General features: G+C 52.0%; 1 protein-coding gene across 4 annotated transcripts; it reads left to right on the top strand.

Annotated features, from left to right (window-relative positions):
- On the top strand, nt 1–26,851 carry Ikbke (inhibitor of nuclear factor kappa B kinase subunit epsilon). 4 transcript variants are annotated; one of them, XM_047521268.1, is made up of 22 exons: nt 16–340; nt 884–967; nt 2,489–2,584; nt 3,212–3,352; nt 4,011–4,140; nt 5,251–5,432; nt 6,079–6,239; nt 7,655–7,765; nt 8,053–8,232; nt 8,797–8,993; nt 9,741–9,805; nt 9,901–9,992; nt 10,148–10,234; nt 14,586–14,652; nt 14,774–14,886; nt 16,720–16,796; nt 19,661–19,700; nt 20,578–20,679; nt 21,874–21,970; nt 22,703–22,815; nt 22,997–23,068; nt 24,741–26,848. In XM_047521268.1, the coding sequence occupies exons 3-22, from the start codon at nt 2,498–2,500 to the stop codon at nt 24,772–24,774; spliced, it is 2,148 nt and encodes a 715-aa protein (XP_047377224.1). In that variant the 5' UTR covers nt 16–340; nt 884–967; nt 2,489–2,497; the 3' UTR covers nt 24,775–26,848. The 4 variants fall into 4 exon arrangements, with proteins under 4 accessions (XP_047377227.1, XP_047377225.1, XP_047377224.1 ...); XM_047521269.1 differs by lacking the exons at nt 14,586–14,652; nt 14,774–14,886; nt 16,720–16,796; nt 19,661–19,700 and having other exon boundaries at nt 15–340; nt 24,741–26,850; XM_047521270.1 differs by lacking the exons at nt 16–340; nt 884–967; nt 2,489–2,584; nt 3,212–3,352 and having other exon boundaries at nt 4,010–4,136; nt 24,741–26,851.
- The last annotated feature ends 1,070 nt before the right edge of the window (nt 26,852–27,921 follow it).

Below are 27,921 nucleotides of genomic sequence, written 5' to 3'. Positions count from 1 at the left end.
TTCTCCTTCCTGCTGCAGTGGTGGTAGCAGCCGAGCTGCCTGTCTCTTTAAGAGAGAGAGAGGGAGGAGAGCAGAGGGGAGGGAAAGAACGAAATCAGGAAGTCTAAGAGCTGAGAGCCAGGGCTGCTCCGAGCAGGGTGTCAGGACTGTCGGGGAAGAAAGCTGTAATCCCAGTACCCAGGGGGCACAAGGCCATTTCAGCTAGCTCTGCCTTTGGGTCCCAGGACCCTTGGCTACCAGGATGTTATGGGCACTGCCCATGAATGACAGCTGCAAGCCTTGAAAGTTCTGGGGGTGCCACCCCATCCTGCAAGTTGGCATCCCCTGAAGCCAAGATGGAGTGAGTATGCAGCATCCATTGGGGAGGGTCACATGGGGTGCTGGCTATGGGCTCAGCCTGGGGCAGGCCTGTCAGCAGAGGCAGCGGCTCAGGGGGCCCATCACACACCGCCTGTGCTCTCTGTGGCTTCTGGGAGAATGGTGGCATCCTGCAGTCCCTCCCTGGTGGACGCTCTTGGAAAGGACAGTTTGGAGGCCAGTGAGCCCCAGGGAGAGGGAGGGTTGCAGCATAGAGGAGCGCCCCAACAGCTACCAGCACCCCTTTCTTGGGCTTCCCAACACCCAAAGCTGTCTTGAGCTTCTGGTGCCTGCCCTCGCCTCTCCTTGGGGTCTTTTTCACTGGCCGGAGTCCCAGGAGTAGGAGTTGGTCAGGAAAAGCTCCCGGAATAGCTGGGGAAGAGGACTGGAAACCCCCCCACCAGCCCTGTGGAGGAGGTGACAAACAGGAAAGGGTTAAAGGACTGGGGTTGGTGGCCTTTGATGGGGGCTGAGAATCAAAAGGCACCAAGGGGGCCTCTCATCCGCCCTCCTCTTTCCGGTGTAGCTCAGCTCCTGGACTTGCCACAGACAGAAAGCACAACACACGCTTGCCAGGGAGAGCCTGATTCAGGGCCACTCAGAGCCAGGGGTAAGTGCATCTGGCCATGCAAGAGCGGGCGGAGGGAGGCTGTGGGTGGGCCGGCCCACCTTCTGTGCTGTCATCCATCCACTCGCTGAAGGCTACTGAGGCCTCTGTGCACAGGTGCTGGGGCAGACTGGAGCCAGATGTGCCACAAGCAGAGCTCCTAGGCATAGAACCCAAGGCTGTGCTGCCCCTTATGGGGCTCTGCTGTTTGTGCCACACTGCTGGTCATCCTAGGTCCTCAGCTGTGCCTGGCCACACCTGTACAGGGGTCGTGTTGCACCAGACCTAGGAAGAATGATGGAGGTCATGCAATCTGCTGCCCACCAGTTCCCCACACCAGGCCCTTGGCCTTGATTTCAGTGTCCTTTGCACCAGCCTACACCCCAGCCCCCTGCTGACTCCTCCCAGCCTCAGGGGCAGCCTGGCCCGTTCATTCATACTGAGCTGCTACATAGTCTTCAGAAGACTCCTGTGCCTCAGTTGCTTCTGCATGATGCAAACACAAGTACGTTACCTGAAACTAGAACTTGATGGATGAACACTTTAAGTGCTCTCTGACTCAAGGAGCTGACATACTCAAGGATTTGCTTCTAAACAAAAAATTACAGAGAGAAAAGGCTTAAAGCTAAGCAACATAGGATTCCAGGCCTGGGATGTTAGAGCAGAAATAGGCTCCAATCCAGCCTTCCTTCACAGTCTTTAAGGGACCATGACCCCTCTTTCCTCCTGCCCCAAGACATCCCCAAATGGCCAGTCCTGACTTTATACTTCAGAGAAACATTGAGATTTAACTTCTAAGGCTACACTTTCTGGAACCAGTTGCTTTAAAGGAACTGACCTTTGGAGAGAATAGGACAGGAGGAAAGATGGGGTTTCATATCCTCCTCAGGGCTGCTAAACCCTTGTGTTTGATGCTCTCTGGCCTTCCCCACCCACTGCTTGCTCCCTCTCCCTTTCCTCCTCCTCTCTCTCATAACAGCACTGACCTGTGTGCTGGTGGCCTGGAGAGCAGCTGTTAGCTCAGGGCGGAGGAAGTGGTGGGCCGGGCAGGCAGTGGGTGGGGTGGGGGCTCCAGGCTCATGTTGCAATCCTGGAGATTTGTGGTGGTGTGCCTGACGCAGGGCCCTTCCTCCTGTACTATATTTCTTCTTTCTGGGACAGTCCCAAGCCTGGATGCCAAAACCCTAGAGTCTGGAAGAAGTGATGGAAAAGAGAAGCTCTTCTCTGCAGAATGGCCTGCCTGGGGAGGGACTGGGGACACTGGGGAGTGAGGACAGGCAGAAGGCCCTGTGGGTGGAGCAGGCCTCGCTGTGGACTGAGAGCGCAGCAGGGCCTCCTGTTGGTTGTGCTTCTTTTGGAGGAAGTTACTTAAACTTTATGTGCTTGCCACTTCCCCACTCCCGTGAAATGCCTATGAACTAGCCACATGGATGCCCTTCTGGGGTGATCTTGGGATAGCCACCAGTGTTGATTCCAAGTCAGGAATACAATCCTGGGCCCCTCCCGCCACATGACTTTTTCCAGTGGGAGGAGATGCAGAGCACCACCAACTACCTGTGGCACACAGATGACCTGCTGGGGCAGGGGGCAACTGCCAGTGTGTACAAGGCCCGCAACAAGGTAGGTGCCAACCCAGCCCTCCCCCGCCACCCTGTGTCCTAGCAGCCTCCAGGGGGCCTGGAGGTGGTGTATGGCTGGACAGGACCCTGGGCTCTGCTGTGCCCACTTGGGAAGAAGGACCCCATGGATTTGGGCAGTGGAGAACTAAAAAGGGCGCTTGTCAGGTACAAGTTAGGACAGGAGAAAGATGATGGCAGGAAGCAAACTTCCAGGGGAGGTGACAGCAAGTGGTAGCAGAGGTGGGTTTGTCCGCATCCCCTGCAGAGCTGGATCAGAATATATGAGGCTCCACTCTCCTATGTAAGAGCTGGAGCCAGGTAACCCCGGTTCCAATCCCAGCCCTCTTGCCAACACCAGTGAGTGGCTTTGCAGTTAATATCTATGCAATAGTAACAATAGCCACAAGCCATCCCCTGCAGGGGATCAGGTATGCCAAGCCCGTCATCCCAGGGCCTGACCATCTACCTCCTGAGTAGGGGAAGGACCTGGGGCTAGGAGCCCATCTCCTTTCCTTTAGTTGGGCTGCTGGGAGAGTCTGAAAAGGGGTCCCAGAGAGGGTGGCTGCTCCTCAGCAGGGGTAGGACCTGCATGCGTCAGGCCAGTTCCCAGCCCTCCTCCCCATGGCAGAAATCTGGGGAGCTGGTCGCTGTGAAGGTCTTCAATACTGCCAGCTACCTGCGTCCCCGCGAGGTGCAGGTGAGAGAGTTCGAGGTCCTGCGGAAGCTGAACCACCAGAACATCGTCAAGCTCTTTGCGGTGGAGGAGACGGTGAGTCCTGTGCTGGGTCAAGTTGGATGGCCTTGTCCTTGACCCTCAGAGACTAGGGAGAGACTTGGTCACCTGCTAATCAACAGGTCAGGCTGAGCAGGCAGACCGTGGAGGGGGTAACTGGAGAGCAACATGTTGAGTGAGATAAGCCAGGCTCAAAGTCAAGGGTAGAGTGTTCTCCCTCGTGTGGAAGCTAGAAAGGAAGAAAAAAAAAACTTAGTATTTCATGAAAATAGAAAGGAGGCCCATAGAATTGAGGAAGGGGATGGGGGAGGGAGGAAAGAAGGAAAAGGAAAAGATCTGGGGAATGAAGTTGAGCAAATTGTTAAATCATTTATGAATGGGTCACAATGACTCCCACTACCATATATAATCGTAATGCACCATTTAAAAAAAAGAACGCAAGAGTGGGGGGACAGCACTTCAGAATGCAGGGTGGAGCAGGGTGGATAACGTTCCTCTAACGAGAGGGCTTTCTGTGAATGGTGCCCTTGGATTCTGACCTGTGGGATCCCTGTGAGACTGAGGAGGCCAGGCCAGGCCAGAAGCTGCTCGAGAACAGGATGTGGGGGGGCTTTGAGCGCTAGGCAGAGCCACCTCGTCCTGATGGGGGAGGAGAAGTGCCCTCCTCCCCAGCCTTCCTCTGTCCCGGCCACAGGGGGGCGGCCGGCAGAAGGTGCTGGTGATGGAGTACTGCTCCAGCGGGAGTCTGCTGAGCGTGCTGGAGAGCCCTGAGAACACCTTCGGGCTGCCGGAGGACGAGTTCCTGGTGGTGCTGCGCTGTGTGGGTGAGCCCGCCCTGTGCCCTGGGAAAATGAGGTCCCACCAGACCAGCCACAGGCCCAGGCCTTCTATCTTAGGCCAAGTCCCAGAGGGGTGGGACATTCGGAAACAAGTCATCCCAACCCAATAAGCATTCTCAAGGGTCTCCATTTAGTCCTGAGACAGATGGGCAGGACCCAGGTGTCTGATTCCTGCTAATCAATCAACTTAAAACTACAATTTAAAATTACATTTTAAGCTGGGTGCAGTGGCACACAGCTGTAATGCCAGTGGCTCAGAAGGCTGAGGCAGGAGAATTGCAAGTTCAAGGCCAACCTCAGCCACTTAGTGAGGCCCTAAGCAACTTAGGAAGACCCTGTCACAAAATAAAAACATAAAAAGGGCTGAGGATGTGGCTCAGTGGTTAAGCACCCTTGGGTGTAGTCCCTGGTACCAAAATAAATAAATAAATAACAATAAATTTTTAAAAAGAGTGTATGCCAATATACAATCAGCATTATTCACAGAGGCCAAAAGCAGGGAGCTTTTACCCAAAAGGATAAAATATGGTACCTGAATACAGAAGGATCTACTCCAGCCTTAAAAAGAGGGACATTCTGACACCGACTGCAATATGCATGTACCCAAAGGACACCCTGCCAAACACAGAAGGACAACGGCATGGTCCCTCTCATGCGAGCAGTCAGATTCCTAGAGACAGACAGCAGGATGGTGGTTGCAAGGACTGGGGAAGGGGGAGGGGGATGTTGTTTAGTTGACATGGAGTTTCCATTTGGGAAGATGAGAAAGTTCTGGAGATGGGTGCTGGTGATGAGAGTGTGACAGTATTAATGTGTTTTATGCACTGAACTGTACACTTGAACATGGCTAAAATGGTGAACTGTGTAGCTATCTTTGGCCACAAATAAAAAAGGGAAAGACATGCCCTGGGTTTCTTTGAGAATCAAGATGAAACCCCAATACTCTGGTCCTTGGAACACCCTTCCTTTCCTCTGTGTCCATCTCTGGTCTCCTGTTTCCCTTGTGACCCTGCCAACCCACGAGAACTCCGGGTCTACCTGGAGCCGAGGACAGCCTTCCCCAGAGCCAGCTAGCAGCCCTGTGTCTGTCCCCAGTGGCCGGCATGAACCACCTGCGGGAGAACGGCATTGTCCACCGGGACATCAAGCCTGGCAACATCATGCGCCTGGTGGGGGAGGAGGGGCAGAGCATCTACAAGCTGACGGACTTCGGGGCTGCCCGGGAGCTGGATGACGATGAGAAGTTCGTCTCTGTCTACGGGACGGAGGAGTACCTGGTGAGTAACACGTGGGGACCCCTGCCCCAAGCTGGGAGGCTTTCCACGTGCTGATTGCCCTTGACTTGTGCCTGGTTGAGAGCCCCCTAGAAGGGGTCTTGCCCCTCACCCTGCTCTATCAGGGTTATATCTCCCTCCACCCCCACTGCACCCCAACCAGAATTCCTTCCACTCTTTAAGACTGCCTGCCCAGGGCCCCCACAGTTAGCTCCTTTAACCCATCCTCCTGGGAGTGAGATGTGGCCAGTCAACACCTTCCCCAGGGCAGAGGGCACCGCTCTAGGTAGGTGAACACGGTGCCTTTTTTTTCCCTGGGGGCGGGTCTCGGGGATTGAACTCAGGGCACTCCACCCCTGAGCCACATCCCCAGCCCTGTTTTTTGTATTTTATTTAGAGTCAGGGTCTCACTGAATTGCTTAGCACCTCACTTTTTCTGAGGCTGGCTTTGAGCTACAATCCTCCTGCCTCAGCCTCCTGAGTCACCGGGATTACAGGTGTGTGCCACTGCACCTGGCTTACAGTGCCCATTTTTAAGCTGATAAAGTGAGTGGATTCAAAATGGCTCCATGTCTACATGGAAGTCCACAGAAGGTGCCCCCTGTCCACTCTTCCCCTCCATGGCTGTTCTCTGCTCTCTCTCCCCCAGCACCCTGACATGTATGAGCGGGCAGTGCTTCGCAAACCCCAGCAAAAGGCATTTGGGGTGACTGTGGATCTCTGGAGTATCGGGGTGACCCTGTACCATGCAGCTACTGGCAGCCTGCCCTTTGTCCCTTTTGGCGGACCACGGCGCAACAAGGAGATCATGTACGGTGGGCCACGGGGCAGAGAATGAAGGGGGTCGGGCCCTGGACTTCCTACTGGCTGACACCTGGCCCTTTCTCCACTGGTCCCTGCTGCCTCCTCTTCCCCGGCCCCCACCCTTACTCAGTCAAACTAGAAGTTGAACACTCCCCTGGCTCCATGGGAGACGCTCATCCTCCCTTATCTCAGTCTAGTGCTTCACTTTAGCCCTTTCCTGGTTCCCTGCTCACTACCTCTCCACCAAGGCTCAAAAAGAAATACCCAAGGTGACAGAGTCTGCTGGGGCCAAAGTGAGGCCAGCTCCCAAGTCCAAGGACTTCCTGTGGTTTCCAGCTATTGGCTACAAAGGAACTGGAGACACTGGCTACACTTCTCCAGGCTGCACTTCCTGGAACAAAAAGGATGCGATTTTGGTGTCACACCAAAACTCTAAAGACTGCAGGGTCTCTGAAATAAAAGGGTTCATTGAGCTTTTGCAGATGCTAGTCAGAAAGAGGAAAAAGAAAAAAAAAAAAAAAAACCAAGTCCTGGGATGAATTCCTGCAACTTACAGCAGCAGAGCTGGGCAGCAGTCAGAAAACTGTTCACTAGACCTACAGTTAAGAGTATTTCTTTTTAACTTTTAGGGAAAAAACACAAGTTGTTTACATTGAACCACGGCTATAATAGGAGCAGGACGAGACAGGAAAGCTTTGGGGTAGGAAGCAGTCCATAGGAAAAACTCATTGCCTCTGGAATTAACAGTCCAGAAAGTTTATATGGAAACAGGGCAAGATGGCCCTGGTGGTCTGCAGTGAGGGGACTGAGGTCAAGGTTTCCAGGAATGTGGAACAGTCTTCCTCTGGTGTCCTTGGAGCTATTAACTGATTAACTTTCCTTATCTCTCCCCAGCTCCATCTCCTGGCCCTGGTAATCACTTTTATGACACCTCAGAATTTCTCTTTTATTAGTGAATTACCAGGAAGGTCGATGCCGAAATCCTCAGCCCAGGGGACAAGCTGCGTTGGACCTACATTAGGTTTAGAGACAAGGGAAGGAGACTGGCACAATGGGGTTGTCAGGGAAGGACAGACGCTGAAGAGAGGGGAGGGTGAGAGAAGGAAGGAAGAGGAGAGGATACTGGGGGCCAAGCTCAGCCTGGCACAGCTGTGGAGGGCACTGGGCTGTGAGGTGTGCAGACGTGGGTGGAGGCAGCTGATGGTGGGAAGGCCTCTGTCTAGAGCAAGGAACTTGACTGGGAGAACTGAGTCCAGGGGATCTCAATGGCTGAGGGCCATCTCTCTCCAATTCCATTTTCCAGCCCACCTCAGAGTGGCCTGGTGGCATGAACCAGTCTTTGCACCCTCCATGATGAGTTGGTTGTCATTTGAAGTGCGCTGGGCTGGGGGCCCCACTGACCTGGTCCTGCCCCACCCCAGGTACCGCATCACCACAGAGAAACCAGTTGGGGCCATTGCAGGTACCCAGAAGCGTGAAAACGGGCCCCTGGAGTGGAGCTACACCCTCCCCATCACCTGCCAGCTGTCTATGTGAGTGGGAAGGGCGAGCACACCCCTGAGTCTGGGCTGGGTATCACTTCTCTCCGCTGGGTCAAGACTTCCAGGCTGCAGGCTTGGGTATGCCACTTCTCCTTCGTGGCCTCGGGTTTTCCATTTGGATGCTGGAATGTTCTTCTAGCAATTCTTTCTCAACCCCGCCTTCCCCACCACCGTGGTCCTGGGTCCTCGGAACCTTCTCATGGAAAGTCCCCATTGCCTACTCGAGGAGGACAAATCTGGCCCTAGCCCCTGATCATCTCCATGTTCTGGGAGGGCAGGGGGCTGCAGAGCCAGCTAGTGCCCATCCTGGCCAACATCCTGGAAGTGGAGCAGGCCAAGTGCTGGGGCTTCGACCAGTTCTTTGCCGAGACCAGTGACATCCTGCAGCGAGTTGTGGTCCATGTCTTCTCCCTGTCCCAGGCAGTCCTGCACCGGGTCTACATCCATGCCCACAACACGTGAGTGGGGGCGAGGGAGGGAAGGCACCAGGGCTTTCTCCACCCAAGTAGAAAAGTGTGGTAAGGCACACCTCCCAAGGCATGCTCTGTGGGGGCTTAGCTATGAAACCTGGGTCCAAACTTAGTTTGGAAAAGTACCAGTTCTACAAAGTTAAACAGATTTCCTTGCTTGTACTTCAGAAGTTCTGTGCTCTTCATGATGCCAATATGCATTCTAAGTCTCAGAGGTGTGTGTGTGTGTGTTGGTGGCACTTTCCCTAAATTTGTTGCTCATAGAACCCTTATTCCTGGAGGACTTTATGGGACTAGTAGAATTTTAAGGGAAATGTAGCAGGAAGCAGTGTGTGAAGGCAGAGTTTGGGGATTGGGACTTCCGCTCTGTGAGACCTGAACTCTTCCCTTTCTCTCTCCATCTTTGATAAGAGGGAAAACCACCTCAATCCTGCTGTCTGAAAAGTTGAGCTCTCCCCATGGGACAAGTCTTAGCTGGGGTTTGGTTCCCTGAACCGACATCTGACCTGATGACCCCTCCTACCTCCCCGCTTCTCTCCCCGGCGTGTCTAGGATAGCCATCTTTCTGGAGGCTGTGTATGAGCAGACCAACGTGGCCCCCCAGAACCAGGAATACCTCTTCGAGGGTCACCACTGTGTTCTTGAGCCCAACCTCTCAGCACAGCACATCACCCACACAACTGCCAGTAGCCCTCTGACCCTGTTCAGCATGGCCAGCGAGACCCCCAAAGGGCTGGCCTTCAGGGACCGTGAGTAGGGCCACTTAGGCTGGGCAGCAGGGGTTACAGTCCTGGGCATTGACTAATTTTCCTTCTGGGTTTTTTTTTTTTTTTTTTTTTTTTTTGGTGCACCGGGTACGGAAGGCAGGGCAGGTCTGAGTTTACATTCTGTGCATGCCTCTGAGATACCATGTGACTTTAATTTGGTGGCCTAAACTGACCTCCGGGGACTTCTCAGTGTCCTCGGATCTGTGAAAGCAACACCAACTGTATCAGGTTTTGGCTTCAATATACGCAGCCTGATCTCTGTGACTGATGGGAATACCTCTGTAGTTTGTATTGGAAGAAGCAGGGACCCAAGCAGCTGGAGAAAAGGGCAGGTAGTCAGGACTCCAGGGCTTTCTCCAAGTTCTAGCAAAACTCTCCTCCCTTCTCATTTTAATGATGTCAGTTCATCCTCCTTCTCTGAGGTGGAAAAGGGGAATTCACCTTGAAACCCTTGGGCAAGTGGGTGGGTTTTTGTTTTCTGTTGTCAGATCTCGAACTTGAGAGTGTAGTTCCCCAAACTGGCCACAATGTGGCAGTAAATGATTGCAACTTAAGCACCCACTCGCCCTGTGTTCAAGGCTTGAAAGGTGGGGACTCTGAGTGAGTTAGGAAGTTTGAGGTGGGACATCAGCAGTCAGGGTATAATGTGATCTGGGAACAAGGAAAGATGAGCTCAAAGTTGATCCAGACCATCAAGGCAGGTCCCTCAGATGGGGTCTTTGTCTGCAGCTGCTCTGGACATCCCCAAGTTCATCCCCAAAGTGGACCTGCAGGTGGATTACAACACGGCTAAGGTGAGGGGTTGAGGGGTGGCCCCAGGTGGCAGAGAGCGGGTGTGGTACAGGGGTAGGAGGTGTGGGACCTGACCCTGCCCACCTGTGTGTTTCAGGGTATGCTGGGCACTGGTTACCAGGCCCTGCGGCTGTCTCGGACCCTGCTAGACGGGCAGGAGCTAATGCTTCGGGGACTGTACTGGGTTGTGTGAGTGCCCTGGGGGATGGGGGGGGCAGGGTGGGCAGGAGGGGCAGGGCAGGCCATCCAGAGTTCTTCTGCACTGCACTAGGGGCCATGCCAATGTGCATGGCTTGCTCGGTGCCCCAGTCAGAACGACCTTGACTCAGGCTCCTCTCGAGCAGGGAGGTGCTCCAGACCACATGCTGTCGGACTCTGGAGGTCACAAGGACAGCCCTCCTCTTCCTCAGCAGCAGCCTGGGCACTGAGAGGTGGGTATCCTGCCCAGGCCAACCCTTCTCTCTGTGTCTGTTCTGCACCTTCATGTGTCCAGCAGTGTACCTGGTCTTTCCTGACCCAGAGCACCTGCCTTCCCAGCCTGCTGCAATAGAGAGGGTGCTCCCAACCTGTCTCTCCTCCCCTGCCTGGCCAGGCGTTTGCATAATCTTCCTCCTAGTTCAGTCGCTCACCTGGGGAGGCAAAGGACTCTGAGGGCACTGCCTGTCCAGGTATCTGGCAGTCTCCCTGCCCCAGGAAGGGGCCTCTGCTCCACTAGGTCTCTCCTTAAATGATTTGGAATGCTCATCCTGCACCAAGGCCCAAAGTAGAACTCTAGGGGAAGGAATCCCGGCCATGGCCATGCAAGTCCATGGACTTGACCCAAGGTGAAGATCCAATGGTCTCCTTCATGCCCCTGCTCCTGCTTCCTGTTTTCCATTTGTCTCTGCCTTCCTTGGGTTCCCTGCCCAGTCATCGGGACCCCATACCTTCCATTCCCCTGTTTTGAGCTATGTAGGGGTGATGGGTTGGAAAGAGAGGATGGGGAGGAGGAAGCAGAGCTGTAGAGTCTAGAGACGAGAACAGGGGAAGACTGTTGGCCAGCACACTGTGGAGAAGTGGGCACAGCCCCCCAAACCCTGGAAGGCTTGGTTGTGAGACAGGTGAGAGATGGGAGTTCTGCAGCCCAGGGAGGTTGAAGCTGGAGCCTTTCTTGCCAAGAGGAGATGGTGATGAAGAGAAGCAGATACTGCCAAACGTGCCCAAGTCCCCCACCCGCCATCCCCTACCCCTTGTCCTCAGAGGTGAGGGAATGGCTCTTCCGGTGCTGACTCCCCACAGCCCTGCCTGCCTCCTGAGTCCTGGCAGCAGCCACACTGATAATGGAGCAGAGGGGGTGCGAGGAATAGGAGCATCTCCACATGACAGTGTCTCCAGGGTCCCGTCATGGCTGAGCTCCTTCAAATGGTGACACGGGGTGGGATCCATTAGCACTGCTTATGGATCTCCTCTGAGCAAAGCTCTGTCCAGATCACAGAAAGGGAATCCAGGGATAGATGTGGCATCACATCACAGAGAGGGGACCAGGCTTCCCTGACACATGGGGGCTGGCAGGATGGCTGGGTAAGGGCACAACAGAGATGCATAGAGGAAGCCACTGAAGCCTTCCTGGAAGAAGAGGCATTTTAGGTCAGAAAGAGAAGAACACCTTTTGTGGGAGCGTCTAGGCAGAGATGGAGAAGAGGAGCATGTTTAGAGGATGGGGTCCTGTGAGGCTAGCTGAAACCACAGTCGTGATGGCAGATGTCCTGGAGTGAAGTCAGAGAGGGACGGATGGGGGGTGGGGAATGGAGGGGGAGGGTATGGGGGTCCTCCAGTTACAGGGAGGTTGGGCATCAATAAAATGACCATTAGGTTCTCTGCCAGGGAAGAGGTGCCTAGGGAAAGTGACTGGATGACCATTTAGCTTTGCCCTGGCCTGACAGGTGGTGGACCCTGGTGTTGGCTGCCTGCTGCTTTTCCACTCTGCCTCCAAGGCCTCGCTGAGGCTTGGTGTGTCTGGAGAACTCAGGGGCAGGCATGCTACAGTCTCCTGTCGAGGAGGATGGAGAGCAGGAAACCAGAGGGCCAGGTGCAATAGGACCAGGCCATCACCACCTTTCCCACCTGGGCCTCTGTCCTCATCTTCCAAAGGGTCTCCGAGGTCTCCCAGCTCCAACATTTTGCAACCCCATTCTCTTCTGAACATCCTCAGACCTGTAGATTCCTCTATGGGCCGAAGCCACTAGCTCCACCTGCAGTGGAATCTGAGGCATCTGACCTGCAGGTACCATCTGGAGGACCAGAGCACTGGGAGCAGAGTGGCCCCTCAGTGTCTCGCCTGGTCACTCACCTCCCCGGCAGGCAGCGTGCTTCTCCCTTGGCAGAGCAACCCTGCCTTTGCCCTGAAGCCCCGGGACCCTCCTCTGCAGCTGCTGCTGACTGAGGCACAGTCTGGCAGCCAGGACTGGCTCTGGGAATCCTAGGGCCCCCAGTCTACCCCAAAACTGTGTGCCAGCATAAGTTCACTCTCTTGTCAAGCCCCCCACCACCGAGGTCCCATTGGATCCTCGTGAACCCCTTTTTAGGGAACAGGAAGGAAACGTGTCTCCCCATTTTATAAATGAAGAGTCTGCAGCCTGGAGAGCTAGGGTGACTAACCCAAGGTCACGCAGAGTTCAAGACTAGGACTGGAATCCAGGTCTCCTGACTCCCTGAGGGGTTGCACCGGGTCAGCTGGTCCTCTTCTGCCATCAAGTATTCCCCTCCCCGAACTGCATCCAGTAAGGGGTTCCACAGTCCCAAAGTGGTGACTTCTGCGAGCCAAACACCTTGCTGGGCCCTAACATACCCGATGGGTGAAGCAGAAAGTATCCCTGCCTTTGTGGACCTTCCAGCTCATTCCTAATCCTCTCTGCTCACTTCCTCTTTCCTCCCCTGACCCTCCTTTCCCAAACCAAAATATATGGGGTTCTTTTTTCTCTTTTAAAATTTTTTTGCGGGGGATCTTTTTTTGTTTTTGTTGTTCTAATTAGTCATACGTGATAGTAGAATGCATTTTGACACATCATACATAGATGGAGTATAGCTTCTTTTTCTTCTGGATGTACATGATGTAGAGTTATACTAGTCGTGTAATCATATATGCACATAGGATAATAATGTTCCATTCATTCTACTATCATTCCTTCCCCCAAACCCTCTCCCCTTCTTTCACTCCCCTGTCTGATCAAAGTACCTCTTAATTCTTATTGTTATTTAAAAAGCATAGGTTGCTGGGTGCAGTGGCACATGCCTGTAATCCCAGTAACTCAAGAAGCTGAGACAGGAGGATCGCAAGTTCAAAGCCAGCCTCAGCAACTTAGTGAGGACCTAAGCACCTTAGTGAGACCCTGTCTGAAAATTAAAAAAAAAAAGAACATAGAAAGGGATGGGTATAGGGCTGTGGAGATAGCTCAGTTGGTAGAGTGCTTGCCTTGCAAGCCCAAGGTCCTGGGTTCAATCCCCAATTCCACACACACACACACACAAAGGGACGGGGAGGGGACAGGGGTATAGCTCAGTGGTTAAATGCCCCTGAGTTCAATCCCACTACCAGAAAATTTTTTAAAAATAAAAATAAATAAATAAAAAGCATATATTAATGGTAGAAAATGAGAAAGTACAGATAAGCAAAAGAGAATAACCCCACCACCTTCTACCACCAGACCCAGGCTGTTATATCTCACTAGTGTATGTTCATACATAGTAAATTGCTTTCTATTATAAAAGGATGCATATTAACCAACAGCAGTTATTCAGAATTTGTGGTTTTCTAGCCCACTTTTCTCAGCTAATGAGCTCTCCCCTTCTGTGTCCATACATTTTCCTCCTATCTGGTGTGTATCCCTTTTCAGGTTTTTTGAATTATCCCTCACATTTCCTTTTATAGCTAGTTTTATCCAAACTGGGATCCAGTCCAAGAACTCAATTTTGTTTCTGGTTGTTATGTCCCTTAAGTCTATTCTAAGCTGGCACAAACTCTCCCAATTGCTTGCTATACATGCCACTGGCTTAATGCGGGGACCAAGTTTGTTGTCCATCTTCTGTCTCATTTAGAGCTTCCTCTTCACGATGTTTCATTGATCTTCTTTCCTGGCCTTTCCTGTAAATTGGAACTTCTACAGACCTGATGGATTCAAGTTAGACATTTTGTGCTAGAACACATCAGAGATGACACTGGGTACTTCATATTGACACACCACTGGGTAGCGACAGCCTGATTTCTCTACTGTACGTGCATTTTTCCTGTAAAAGAAAGAATCAGGAGGTGTCACTTTGTCACCATGCAAATGTCCACCCCTCCATCATTTATCATTGATTTTAATACTATGACCAAGAGCATGATTTCACTGGGGCAACAGGATGCCCTGATGTGTTATTGGCTAATAGTCTACAAAAGACAGATTCCCTTCATAAATAAACTGTTGCTTATCATACAGCAGAGTTTCTAGAAAGGAACTTCATCTCTCTGTTTAATTACAAATTGTCCTAGTTAGGAGTGCATGAAAGCTACCTTGTATCACACAGGCTCATAAATTTTCATAGATTCAAGGTGTATCAATGCACATCCATCTTCATTCTTTGCAGTACTCAACAAGGTCACAACCATGGTACACAGGGCCCTCCCAAGTTGGCTCCTCTGTCCCAAACTCCCTAGAGACCCCGCAAGCCATCAAGGTTGTCCCAAAGATACCATGACAGCATGTGGTCCCAGAGATCTCTGTCCCCAAGTCCCCAAGAGCAGCCTCTCTCCTTCCTTCCCAGCATGGCTGAGACACCTAAGATCCAGGAGCTGAAGGGGGCTGCAGATCTGAGGTCCAGGTTGCGGACTGTGAGTGAGCTGGGGCCAGGGGTTTATCAGGAGCAGAGGTGGGGGTGGGCAGTGTTCTAGCCAGGCTGCCCGGCAGGCCTTGAGCTGGGGACCCCTGGGGGTCTGCCTTTTTGTCCCATAGCTGGCTGAGATTCTCTCCAGATGTTCCCAAAGTATCACAGAGACCCAGATAAGCCTCAGGAACCTCAACTCAGCGCTGGTGAAGAACCGGGATCAGGTACATGAAGACAGAAGGTCTGTGGGATTTTCCTAATTTGTGGGGTTGGGGTTGGGGTTGGGAGACACCCAGCCCAAAAAGTCCTTTCTGGAAGTCAGCTGGCTTCCTCCCTTCTGTTGGCAAGGCTGCTAGAACTGGGGAAGGAATCCAGGAAGGAACCAGACCCTCTCCTGAGATCATAGGAGAAGGGAGTCTGGGGCCCTGCTCCTACCTGGGAGTTGGGTCAGGAAGCACTGCAGTGCTGTGCTTCTGGGTGAAGTATAATTCCTTTCCATTTCTGCATCAGGCCCTCAAATGGGTCCTGTCTCTCAGCATCCCCTTGAATCCTCCAAAAACAAAAATGCTGCTAAACTAATGGCCATTTATAGACGAGGAATCTCACTCTGTGATATTAATTTGCCCTGAGTTGTAGCCAGTTAGTGACCAGTGACAGAGGGCTTCAGGACAGATGTGTCCAACTCCAGTGCCCATGTTCTTACCTACAGCAGACAGGATTTTTAACCTTTTAAAAGTCCATTCACCCTTTTCACTTTACCCAAGCACCTCCCTATGCTAGGCACCATCTTGAGGGCTCTGTTTGTTCTTAAAACCCCACGGTCTGCTCTGTGTGGAGCTGCGGGCCCCCTTACCCCACTCTGCCAATAGAGCTGCTGGTGCCTGTGGGGAGCATGGCACCTGTGGTAATCAGGGCCTCCATGGATCCATCATCTCATATCCTTGATCCTAAATTCAAAAGCTCTGAAAACCACAGGGTTCTTCTTAACTGTTTTGACCACAAAACCTGACCTAAACTGACGTAAGGCCCTTCATAGGCTATTTATTCCACTTAGGGTGAATGTTCTTGTGTTTCTCTGAAGATGTGAGCACATTTGTCTAGGGACATGGCCCCACGTGGTACCTGGGTGTTCCACAACACATGTGTGCGCTGTTCTGAGTTACTGTTCTGAATTCAGAAGATACTTGACCCTGAGTCTTTTGGATAAACTATGGATCCACGGTCCCACCCTGGCCACCTTGTCCTGCACACCCACGTTCTGAAAAGGGCAGGCTCTAGGGCTCTCAGAGCCCTGAGGACAAGTGTGTGCTCTGCCCAGAGTCCAATTCCAGGAACAGCTGAAATAAGTTACCTAGAGAAGCTCTGGGGAAGAAGTGGAGTCCAGTAGGCCTGAGGGTGAGGAAGGACCCCAGACATCTCAAACACTGGTTTGTCCAGACTGAGAAGGGGATGGAAGGAATAATAATTAAATCCTAGGCCCAGAAAGCCCTTGAAAGGTCATCTACCCACTTCCCTGTCTCCAGGCAGGACTGACGACCACTGATTCATTCTTGTTTTAAATAAGGATCATGGGTTCCTTGTTTATCGTAAATTTCTTCTATGGGCCAGCTTCACGTATACCAAGAGAAGACACCCTTCTTCCCTGAACAGGTGGCAGGAGAGCTTTCTGCTCCATTCCATCCCAGCTATCTCTGGCAGACTGTCTTGGGTTCCTGGGTCTTCCCAGGGTCTACACTCTAGGCTTCCTGTGGAACAAGGGCCACTTCCCTGTTGCCTGACCAGTTTGACTTCTCTAACCTCTTACTTAACTCATGCTATGTGAGGGAGTGTGTGTGTGTATGTGTGTGTGTGTGTGAGAACGTGAGAACAGGAGATGACTTGCTTGATCTAAGGTTTCTGAAATAATCTCGGAGACAGAACAGTGACCCCTACTTCCAGACTGGCCCCCAGAACTAGGGCAATGAGTCTCCTCCTGCAGGGAGACAACTCCTCCCCTCTCCCCATCACCATCCCATCCTCTCCTTCACTTTTGCTCAGTGCTATTTGATTCTTCCTGTCTGTCTCCTGCCCACAGCATCCAGCAGATTCAGTGTTGTGTGGACAAGATGCACCTCATCTACAAACAGTTTAAGAAATCTAGGATGAGACCAGGTGAGCCAGGAAGAGCAAATGTCCCCTACACTCTCTTCCCTCCCTCCTGCCTTCTTTCCTTCCTGAGATTCGTGGATACGCCTTTTGGGGTTGGTGACGCCCCCTAAGTGGATGGTGCTAGGTGGAGCCAAGGTGCAGCTGGCCTAAGACAGGGTTCCTACCCTCACACTGCCTGCAGGCCAGTGAGGATTGAAGCCTTTATGCCTGTGCCCATTGTCCTGTGAGAGGCTTAGATGACGTGGGTGGGGGACACAGTGGGCCAGAACTTAAGTGGCCTTGGAAAGGAACCTCTTACTTTGACAGGGCACTTTATGGTTTGAGTGTTTTCTTATCCCCTGTGTCTTTGGGGCACAGAGATAGCCAAGTTTTCCAAAGGGGGATCATAAGAATCCCACTGGGAGTCATGGGCTGGGTGACATGACTGTGTTATCTACTAATGCTCACAAAGACCTAGGTAGGGGCAGCCTGTTCACAGGCTCAGGGATGGGACACTGCTTGCCTGAGGTGGCTGCCATCATGGGGCAGGGTGAGCATGGTAATGGGGGTAGGGGGGACCTGGGGAGGCCCCAGTTAGCTGGGGAGCAAATGCATCAAAGCTAACCCTCTGTCCCCTCCTGCCCCAAGCATTTCCTAGGCCTCAGGCCTTGTTGCTTTAATGCTCTTCTATCCCTGGGATTATCTCAAAAGCACTTTCCAATAAAAACACAATGGCAGCAACATATGTAATTTTAAATGTTCCCTTAGTCACATTGAAAAACGGAGACAAACATGCCAGATCTGTGTATACACCTGCAATCCTAGTCACTCTGGAGGCTGAGGCAGGAAGGATCAAAGTTCAAGGGCAGTCTGGGACTGACTTAGACCCTATATCAAAATTTAAAAATTTTTGAAAAGGCTGGGGATAGAGCTAAGAGATAGAGCACTTGTGTAGCATGTGCAAGGCCCTGGGTTTGGTCCCTAGGACTGATAGGAAGGAAGGGAGGGAGGGAGGGAGGGAGATGTGAAATTAATTTTAATATATTTTAGTCAACCCAATATATCCCAAATGTCACTTTAGCATGTAATTAGTAAAAACAAAATTACTAAAGAGATATTTCATATTCTTGTTTGCATGGAGTCTTCAAAGTCCCATGTGTATTTTATGTTTACAGCACATCTCTATTTGGAAGCTAAGTGTTTAACAAATGAAATTCAGTCTTAACAAAACAACAGGTCTGTGTTTAATGGGGAATATATGTTAAACGACTTCAGTTTTTCAATTAATTAAATTAATTCAAGTAAAAGTTCAGGTCCTTAGTCTCACTAGCCATACCTCAGGTACTTCGTAGCTGTGTGTTTGGTGGCCACCATAGTGGACACAGATCTCCAGAACAGAACCCTCTCTCTTTAGGCACCTTAGTGCTGCCTCTGAATCTGATCTTAGGGGGACCACAGGGAATGGAGAAAGAGAGACCTCCTGTCCCTATAAGCCAGCTGGGCTTTCAGGCTCAGTCAATCTGACCCTATATCCAGTTGGCCACCTTTGCTGTGACTTCAGGAGTACCTCAGAGGTCTTCTGCCCCCATGGCTGGACCCCATAATCCTACCATCTAAACTTTACCCAAGCACCTCCCTGTGCTAGGTACCATCTTGAGGGCTCTGTGTGTTCTTAAAACCCTGGAAGCCATTATCCTTCCCATTTTCTAGGTGAGGAAATTGTCCAATAGAAACAGAAGGATAAAGTAACCCAGGAAATTTAGGTCCGGCAGCTTTCAACTGCCCCATTTTATAACCTTAAAGTATTTTCATTTCTTTTTTTTTTTTTTTTTTTTTTTTTTGCGGTGCTGGGGATTGAACTCAGTGCCTTGTGCTTGTGAGGCAAGCACTCTACCAGCTGAGCTATCTCCCCAGCCCAAGTGTTTTCATTTCTATTGGTCTTCCAGAGCTTTTATTAAAACCTTCAATTGCTAATGCCTGGTGTGTTAGAGGGTGCCCTTCTGGAAGACACTTGGTAGTCTTCAGGGCACTCTTTGACATGATCCACACAAGAGCCCTGACTGACACATGAGATGGCTGGGCAGCAGGCTCACGGAAGCCAAATCACCTGCCTTTGGCCACCTGCTCCTAGCAGGCAAGTCTGGGACTTGTTCCAGATCTCTTGGACTCCACATGTGCTCTCTGATGACTAAGTGCAGGGCTTAGGAAGGGGATCCTGCAATTAGGGGAGTGGAGTGGGAAGGCAGTAAAGGCCACCACCTGTAGGCTCGGTCCCTGAAGCCCAGCAGGGGGCAGCATCTCCCTAATGTGAGCATTAGGGTCCTTCAGGGATTAGCCAAGGCCAAGGCCATAAAACTTCAGCCTGCAAAAGTTGTCTTTCTGCAAGAGTGGTTGGGCAGAGACGAAGAACTAGAAGGTGGTGGCCTAGCCTTGTCCAGCTCATTGCTGCAGAGTCCATCTGGCTCTGTCGGTAGCGTGACTCTTCAGGGATAGGGCCAGGCAACGGCAGGCATCAGTCACTCTATTGGCTGAGGGCCATGACTGACCAAGCATCTTTCAAAGCCCATCTCCCCCACCACTTTCCAATTTCTCAACCCCCAGCCCTACCCCACAGGTTCTCCTTCCTCTGGAGCCTTGTGGCAATTTTTCTGCAACTTCTTTAGGCCTCTAAATCATAATCAGTGACTTGGGCAGATTAATAGCATCCTAAGTTGTAAGAATGTGGGTGTTCCTCTCACTGTCTTTCCTGGCTCCACTGGGCTGTGAGCTCTCATGAAACAGGATCCAAGCTGGGCTGTCTTCATCTCCATAACTGTCCCCAAGTCCCTGTAGCACTCTGTTTTGTTGATGATTAAGTAGGTGACATCATTTCTATCTGTTTCCTTTAGGCCTTGGCTACAATGAGGAGCAGATTCACAAGCTGGATAAGTGAGTGACCTGTCCACTGGCAGGCAGGGGACAAGGAGAGTGGATTCAATGGGACAGAATGATTGTGCCAGACAGGAAGGGCCCCGCTCCCGGGCTGAGCTGGGCACAGGGGGATAACTATCAGGGGCAGGTTATCTGGGGCCAGGGGAGGACACTGCCTAGCTGAGTCAGAGGGAGGTTTCAGCAGCAATCTTGATGTGACTGCATTTACTTCTGGCATGAACAAGATTGGAGTGGTTTTTTGTTTTTTGTTGGTTTTTTTTTCCCCTAATTGTCGTCCCTGATTTACTACTTTCCACTTCCTGCCTCTGACCTCTGCCTGAGCCTTCCTTTGTGCTTCCTCAGCTTCTGTTTCCCAGACACTTTCACCTTCCATGATGCCTTCCCTGGTCCAGTAGTTATTAGGAGACTCTCTCCCCAGGTGTGAATCCATCTCTGGGGCCCCTATGCACACACACACACACACGGGGTGGGGGTGCATACACACTCATGTGCTTTCCTTAACCATACGTCCTTCCCTCTCCCTGAGGACTAAGCTTGAGACCGTGTGTGTTTCTGGAAGGTCCCTCATCCATCTCATATCCCTATTGATGCCTGTGCTTTGTTGGCCTCTGACCCACATGATGCAAATAATTTTATTTTTCTTGTACCAAGGATTGAGCCCAGGAGTGCTTAATCACGGAGCCACATTCCCAGCCCTTTTTTTATTTTATATTTTGAGACAGAGTTTCACTAAGTTGCTGAGGGCCTCACTAACTGCTTCAGCCTCCTGAGTTGCTGGGATTACAAGTGGTACCACCACACTCAGCTAAAATGGTGAATCTTGACGGTGGCTCGTGCTGCTCATCTCTCAGCCTTGGTTTCTCTGTCTTTTCAGGGTGAATTTCAGTCATTTAGCCAAAAGGCTCCTGCAGGTGTTCCAGGAGGAGTGTGTGCAGAAGTACCAAGCAGCCCTGGTCACACATGGCAAAAGGATGAGGTAAGACTCTGGCCCTTCTTCCTGAGCTCTTGGACCCCAGGCTTTGGCCTGGCCCTCTCAGGCTTCTGAGGACCCTGGGTTCCACAGGCCCTGGCTGAGGGAGAGGAGCAAGTGAAGAAAGAAATATGAGGAGATTGGTGGTTTTATGTACCTAGGCAGACCAGGCAGTCTTCTGGGTGATTTCTACAAATTTGCTTGTTTAGACCCAAAACATCTGTACAGTAAATGTTATCCCCCCATTTCACAGATGAGGAACCTGAGGCTCAGAGAACTGGTCTCTTTTCAATATCACACAGCTAGTAAATGGCAGGTCCAGGATTAGTAAGAGGTAAATATGCCTCTAAAACCTGGATTCTTCCCCCTGTTCCAGTTGGTTGTTATGGGAACCCCCTCTTTGGGGAGAATACCAGATCCCCCTGGGACAAAGGCGGTCAGTTTATGGGCCTCTGAGTGGGTAGGGAAGCAGGGGCAGGCAGTGTCCTCTAATAGAGCTTTCTCTCATACTATTCTCTTCAGGAGTTTGGGGTTCCCTTTTAGGCAGGTCCCCCTCCTTCCCCTGGCTATATGAACATGAGCCCCTCCCTAGACGAGAGGTCAGGCTCCAATGTGCTGTGTGATCCCTCCATGACTGAGACCCAGACCCCCATATTGGAATAACAGTGCCCTGCTTTCCAACCTCCAGCACTGCCCCCCCCCCAAATTCTGATTTAATGGATCTGAGCTTAGGAATAAGTTCCTCTGGATGATCCTAATGTATAGTCAGGGTTGAGAATCAACCAATGATCTAATGGCCCTGGGCCTCAGTTTTCTCTCTGTATAATAGGGAAAAGTCCCTGTTCGTACCCTCACCTTAGAGATTCCTAAGTCTTGACCTTGACTTGCTTTGGAAATGGGTGTGTGAGCATTCTGCTCAAGTAAATGCCCCAGCGTGAGCTGTCCTCTGTGTCTCTGGAGCCTCGTTCCTCTCTGCACATGTGACCTGGCCCCAGTCACACACATGTGGTCCATGCTCCCTACTGTGGTTCCTTTGGGACCCTCCCCAGCCTCAGTCAGCAGTCCATCTGCACAGAGGCAGGTGAGAGATGGGCCACACTTAGAAGGGCACAGCAAGTGCCTGGTGGGCCCCGGTGGCTGGGTGGGCCCCAGAGTGAGCGGAGCCCTACTCAGATTCTAATTCTCTCCTGCTTTCTGGAGGGAGGTGCATGAGACCAGGACCCACCTGCGCCGCGTCAGCTGTTCCGTGACCTCCTGCAACACAGAAGCTCAAGAAGTCCAGGAGAACCTGAGCAAGGTGTGAGATCTTCAAAGGCCCCTAGGGCCACTGGGGGTGGGTTTCAGGTGCCCCGGGAGGGGAACATTTGGGTGACTTTGATGCAGGTTAGAAGACTCTGACTCACAAATGTGCCCTGGGGTGGGGACAGAGGAAAGATTGGAATCTTGATAATCTCAGACTAAAGGTCACTGGGAAGGCAGGGACTCTGGGATGCTGAGATACCTTCCCCAGGGTCCTGCGCAGCCTGGAAGGCGCCATGGCCACTCCTGAACGAGGCAATGTGAACTCTCCTTGGTCCTCTGATCAGTTGTCTGCGAAGAGACCAACACACAGGTGGCAGACAAGCTGCCGATCCCGCCACAAGGAATGGAGAGGGGCTGCTGCTTTCCCCAGCGAGCCACGCGTGCTTCTCACCTCCCCAGCACGTAGCACGTGCAAGCAGCTCCCTGCTTTCAGAGACTGGCCAGGGATTCTCCTACCACTTCTCTGCAGCTCGTGGCTCATATGACATCATGAGAAGTTTAGATTAGACACAAAGGGGAACTTGGCGTCCTGCATCATTCAGTCCAAGCACAGATGAGTGAGGATGGGAAGGAGGGGCTCCTGGGAAAGGCTGGACAATTCCAGCGACTCCAGAGATGCAGGCCGTGGGTAGCTGGCTCCCCTCCTCTTACCCTTTCTCAGCCTGTCCCCTCCCCAGCCACACACAAGCTGACTCAGTCCTTCTGACTAAAGCATGGCTTCCTTCAGGTCCTTGACCAGCTCTCCTACCAGCTCCTTCAGAACAGAACAAAGGGGATACAGACCTCACCACCGCCCATAGCTCCTCACCCCAATCCTGCTCCAAAGGACCTGGTTCTCCAGTAAGTGCCACAGAGAAGAGTGGGGGCAGGGAGAGGGAGGGGAGGGGAGGGGACTGTGCTGGGGTTAGGGCCCAGTCGTTTTTCCTCAGGCCAGGCCTGGAGGGCTGCCCCATGGCAGAAGAGGAGGGGTGGGGCAGTGCAACTTCAGCCTCAGTCGCCTCTCTTGCCTCTGCCTCGACAGCATGCAGAAGCTCCGTGAGGAGATGAGGCTGCTGGCCTTCGACCTGCAGGACAACAACCGCATCATCGAACGGTAAAAGAAATCCTGCTGCATGCCAGGGAGGGCTGGGTCCTCAAACTGCCATGGCTGCAGGGGCACAGAGTCTCTGGGCCTGTCCTTGCAAGCTTGATGGCATCAATTTTCTAAACAACCTCATTGGAGTTTCGACCTTGTCCACAAGGGGGTCCCCATCCTGAGGGGCTTAGCCTTCAACATGGGGGCCTCAGTGCCGTCAGAGATGGGGCTCGGAGACAGGTGGATTTGTGCCTGGGTCCTCATCCATACTGAGTGCGGATCCTGCCCAGGTCTCCCACACTGCCTCCTGGAGTCTCCACAGCTGTCCCCAGAGTGGGTGCTACCTCCATCCATATGTCCTGCCCCAGGAAACCGTGCCTCAAGCAGCCTGGCTTCAGTGCCCAAAGCCTGTGCCCTCCAGCTTCATGGGGCTGTTTCTCCTGCCCATGTTCACAGGACCCAAGCTGCCGGGGAGACCCTGGGCCACCTACTGGGGTGGCAGTGAATGCGGTGGCACTCATACTTTTGGGTTTGTGTACCAGTAAAGGTTACAAAAGCAAACGAGAAAGCCAGGATTGCCAACTACTCATCTGACCTAGCAAGCACGTTTGACCAGACCAAAGGCCTGCCCCATAGCTCTGCCACTTACAAAGCACATCAACCCCAAAGAGCTGATCTCAGAACAGAGGGTGGTTCCGCTTGCCCTGAAGGCCAGGGGCTACTTACATACCTGGATATGTGGGCACACACTCCCACAGCGTCCCCATCAGCCTGAAGTCTGTCTTTTTCCTCATTTGGGGACAATGGCATGGCAGACAGAGGCAGTGATTTCAGTGGGCTCTGAATCCTGACTGTGCTCCCTCCTGCCTGCATGACCCTGGGAGACTTGCTTAGCTCTGAGCTTCAGTTCTCTCCCCTATGAAATAAGAATAATAATTCCTACCTTCCAGCCTTATCACAGAGTTTAAGATATGATATGCAAGGTCCCTGGGGGGTAATAGAGGCCATGGAGAGAAGGACTCAATAAACAATCATTGTTTCCCAGAGGTCACTCCAGTCTGGGACCCTAGCCTGGGCCAGAGGAGGGGCAACCAGGAGCACACTTGTGGTTTGTCCCCAGCATTTAAGAGGGCCCTTGGGTAGGGGAGGCATCTCCTTCCTGTCCCACTGGAGCAGAAGAGTTCATCCTCTTAAGTGCCCGAAAAAAAGGAGATTCAGCAGTTTTGGAGAGACTTTCCAAAATAGCCCTCTTAGTCAGGAAGTTCTACTTTTAGTGCCGACATAAATTTTTCTTGCTGTGATATGTATTCTATTTACAAATAACTCAAAACTTTATTTTAGTGGTTTTTCACTTCCTGATTCAGAGCCATAGCCAGAGACAAATGAACCAATTTGAACTCCTTTCTCCTCCTCCTAAACTCGGGCTGCACATTGCAATCACCATGGAAGCTTCTGAGAGTGAAGATGCCTGGGGTTAGAGGGTATTATAGACCCAGGTGGTCCTCACAAGCAGTCAGATGAGAACCAGAGGGTTCTTATCAGGGGGCAAAGGCACTCCAAGAGGAAAGCTGGGCACTTGGATGATGGAATGCTCCCAAATATTGATGGTGCTGGGCCCTGGGATGCAGTCTGCAGGCTTCTCCAACAGGTGAGTGAAGGTAACCCCGCTAACCTGTGCCTTTCATTACAGATTAGGTAGAATCCCATCAGCTCCTGATGTCTGAGCTTTGTGGGGCGCGTGAAGCATCCAGAAGCATTAGAATCATTCACACACTGCTCTTCTGCACTGCGGGACCCAACCGAGGGTGAGATCTGGTCCCATCTCATCAGCCTACCTCCTCCTGGCCACTGGTCGGGAGATGTCGCCAGCATTACCTTCCATTGCCTATCCCCTGGAAAGCTGCACAGCCCAACTGGGGCACCTGGCCATCTCTGCCAGGAAACACAGGAAAGGGCAGCAGCCACTGCCTGGACCATCCTTTGTGCCTTATCCAGGCTCTGGGACTGCTCCTCTGTCACCCAGGCCTGGAGGCCTGCACCTGGCTAGACTCTGGGGAGAAGAGATCCATAGGCCCTCCCACCCCTCTGCACTCTCCAGGCATCAGCAGAGTAGGCCTCTTGGGACATCCCCAGGGTGCTGGGTCAAACAACCTCATCTCGGTCTTCTTCCTCTTCCTCTTAAAGTTTTTCACACTGAATACCCGCCACCTCCTGGGTCCCTGAGGGTTACCACACTTGGCCACTGACAACACAGAGATCAGTTGTCCCTCTGCTCTTAATCTGGCTGAGCCTGAGGTTGAGAAAATGGTTGCTGGGGCCAAGTGCCTGTGCCTCAGGGACTCTTTGCTTGCCTTCTGGCTCTGAGGCACTACCTGGTCCTGGGATGCAGGACTACCTGGTCCTGGGATGCAGCTGGCTGGGTAGCCCTGCCAATGAGCACAGGCCTGAAAGCCCAGGGCCCTGAGCAGAGAGCAGGCCTGCACCTTCAAGAAATAGAATAAACATGACTGCCTTTTCTGTTTCCTGTGACTATCACCGGGCTGAGAGACAGGGAAGGCCTCGATTGGGCGTACTTGGCAACCAAGCAGGGCTGGGTGGGGATCTTGAGAAGCATTGGGAAATGGAGGCTGCTGGTCATTTCCTGATTCCTGTCTTTTTCCCTAAGTGGGCCTAATTTCAGGGACCAGCCCAAGGAAGATGTCCTCTTACTGAGGGTGGAGGGTGTTATTTCCCATTCCTTCCATTCTCCTTACCCCTGTTCTTTGACGCACTGTGTAAGGGCCTGAAACTGGGGGAGAAAGAAGGTCTTTTTCTTAAACTCCAAATCCACCTTCTAAGTACTTGCTGCTTTTTGCCATCCTACCACTGTTCACAAAAACCTAGGCTGAGCCTGTGGTGGCGCACGCCTGTAATCCTGGCCGCTCAGGAGGCTGAGTAGGATTTCGGGTTCAAATTCAGCCTCAGCAACTTAGCAAGACTCTGTCTCTAAATAAAATATAAAAATGACTGGGGATGTGGCTCAGTGGTTAAGCACCCCTGAGTTCAATCCCTGGCACCACAAACAAACAAACAAACAAAACCCTGGGCTATGTCCTATAAATTTGAGTACATTTTAAACGTTTCATTACTTTGCGTAGAGCCAGAGTGGTGCCCAAGTAAGTTATTCTAATCAACGCAAACTGCTTGCACAATTCAGTCTTTTCCCTGCACGCACCTCCAACCTTCCTCAACCAGAGCTGCGCTACCCACCCAGCCTGGGCAGTGGAGCAAGGGTCGGGGAATGCAGTGACCCCAGGAGGACAGGAAGATGAGCAGGGAGCTCCACCATGAGCTTCAAAGTGTGAAGATGGCATTGAACTTGTCCCCACATAACCCCAGAAATCCATCTTGCCATCTTCCTGGGAGCCTCCACTTCCTCAGAGGCTTCTCTGTCTCAATTGGAGACTATTTTGCCTAATGACCCATCAGGGCCAGAGTGAGGGAGGCCAAGTCCTGGAGACTGTCCTCCTTATCCGCCCTGACTCGTCTGCTCTGCTGGAGTTCAGGCCAACAGTTCCGGCTCATCAGTGGCCCAACAGGAAAGTCCCATGGTGGATTTTCCCTGGCAGCTGTGGCTACTCTGGATCCCATGTGTTTGGTGTAGCTCAATGAAAGAGCCAGGGGTTCCCTGAAAGTCAAATACAGATGTTTGGAGATGATATGACTCAGGCTCGGATCTCTTGAGCAACACCCATGAGATGTGGAGGACATTCACAAAGGCTCTGATGCTGGGCAGAGCCGCTGATACAGGTGTCCCCACCCAGCTGAAGCCGTGAGAGCTCTGGTGCCCTCCCAGAAAGGAAGGGCAAAGTGACCAAGGCCTATGACCAGAAATCCCTGCAAGAACCCCAGATGTCTGAAGACCCCATAAACTTCCCTCTGCTCCCTGCAGTGATTCCTGACATAGGAGTGCAAAGAGCCTCTTCTGTTCACTGGATGGGAACCGTGTACCAGGCCCCATGCTATGACGCTGGCCTGGCCCCGAGGAGCTCACCTCAGGAAGGCAGGCTTGCCAACAGAATTTCAACAGCACCATGTAGTTACCACCAAAGGAATGCACAACTCGGTAGCGTGTGAAGTCACCATCATTGCAGGGCAGGATGTCTAGGTCAGACTGGGAGGCGACAGGGATGACTTTGGGAGCAGGTGACCCCGAGTGGAATCTTAACAGGTGAGAAGGTAATCCTGGCCAAGGAGGTGAGGATGGCCCTTCCTGCAGTGGGAACAGCAGAAGCACCGGCATGGAGCTCTATGTCCCTGGGGAGTAAGTTAATGTAGGAAGTCAGTGTCATAGAAGGGGAGGAACCAGTCCCAAAAGTTTCAGGACACTAAGGAATGCGGATTTTACCCCAGGGGTATAGTTATTTCTGAAAGGCCTGGTGCCTCTATCCATGCCCAGATGGAAGAGAGAGCTGTAGGGCTCTCTCTCTCTCTCTCTCTCTCTGCTCCCCTTTCAGAATCCACAGTTTCCTCTTGTCCTGGTCCAAGATGCAGATTCCAGGACCCAGTCCCTGAATCCAATTGACAAGGGTGTGGTCCAGGAATCTGCACTGTTGATGACTTCTTTGCTGATTCCTACACAAGCTAAAAGTCAGGCAATGGTACAAGCCTGTACCCCAGTTACTGGGGAGCTGAGACAGGAGAATCACAAGTTTGAGGCCAGCCTCAGCAACTTAAACACACCCTGTCTCAAACAAAAAATAAAAAGCACTGGGATGTAGTTGAGTGGTGAATAGCTTGCCTAGGATGCACGAAGTCCTGGGTTCCATCCCCAGTACCATAAAGAGTATAAAACAAAATAACAATCTAAAGTTTGAGGATGCTGCGGCAGA

This window comes from Sciurus carolinensis, chromosome 12 (assembly GCF_902686445.1).
Source record: "Sciurus carolinensis chromosome 12, mSciCar1.2, whole genome shotgun sequence".
Lineage (NCBI taxonomy): Eukaryota > Metazoa > Chordata > Mammalia > Rodentia > Sciuridae > Sciurus > Sciurus carolinensis.
The sequence above is the reverse complement of the archived record's forward strand: the minus strand, read 5'-3'. Positions and strand labels throughout refer to the sequence as shown.

What these genes read in the sequence shown, in the direction of transcription:
- Ikbke (XM_047521268.1), top strand. Translation starts at nt 2,498, where the DNA reads ATGCAGAGCACCACCAACTACCTGTGGCACACAGATGACCTGCTGGGG. An exon ending in GAAATCTAGGATGAGACCAG is followed by an intron (nt 16,797 to 19,660) that starts GTGAGCCAGGAA and finishes TGTTTCCTTTAG; the next exon opens with GCCTTGGCTACAATGAGGAG. An exon ending in CCAAAGGACCTGGTTCTCCA is followed by an intron (nt 22,816 to 22,996) that starts GTAAGTGCCACA and finishes CTGCCTCGACAG; the next exon opens with CATGCAGAAGCTCCGTGAGG.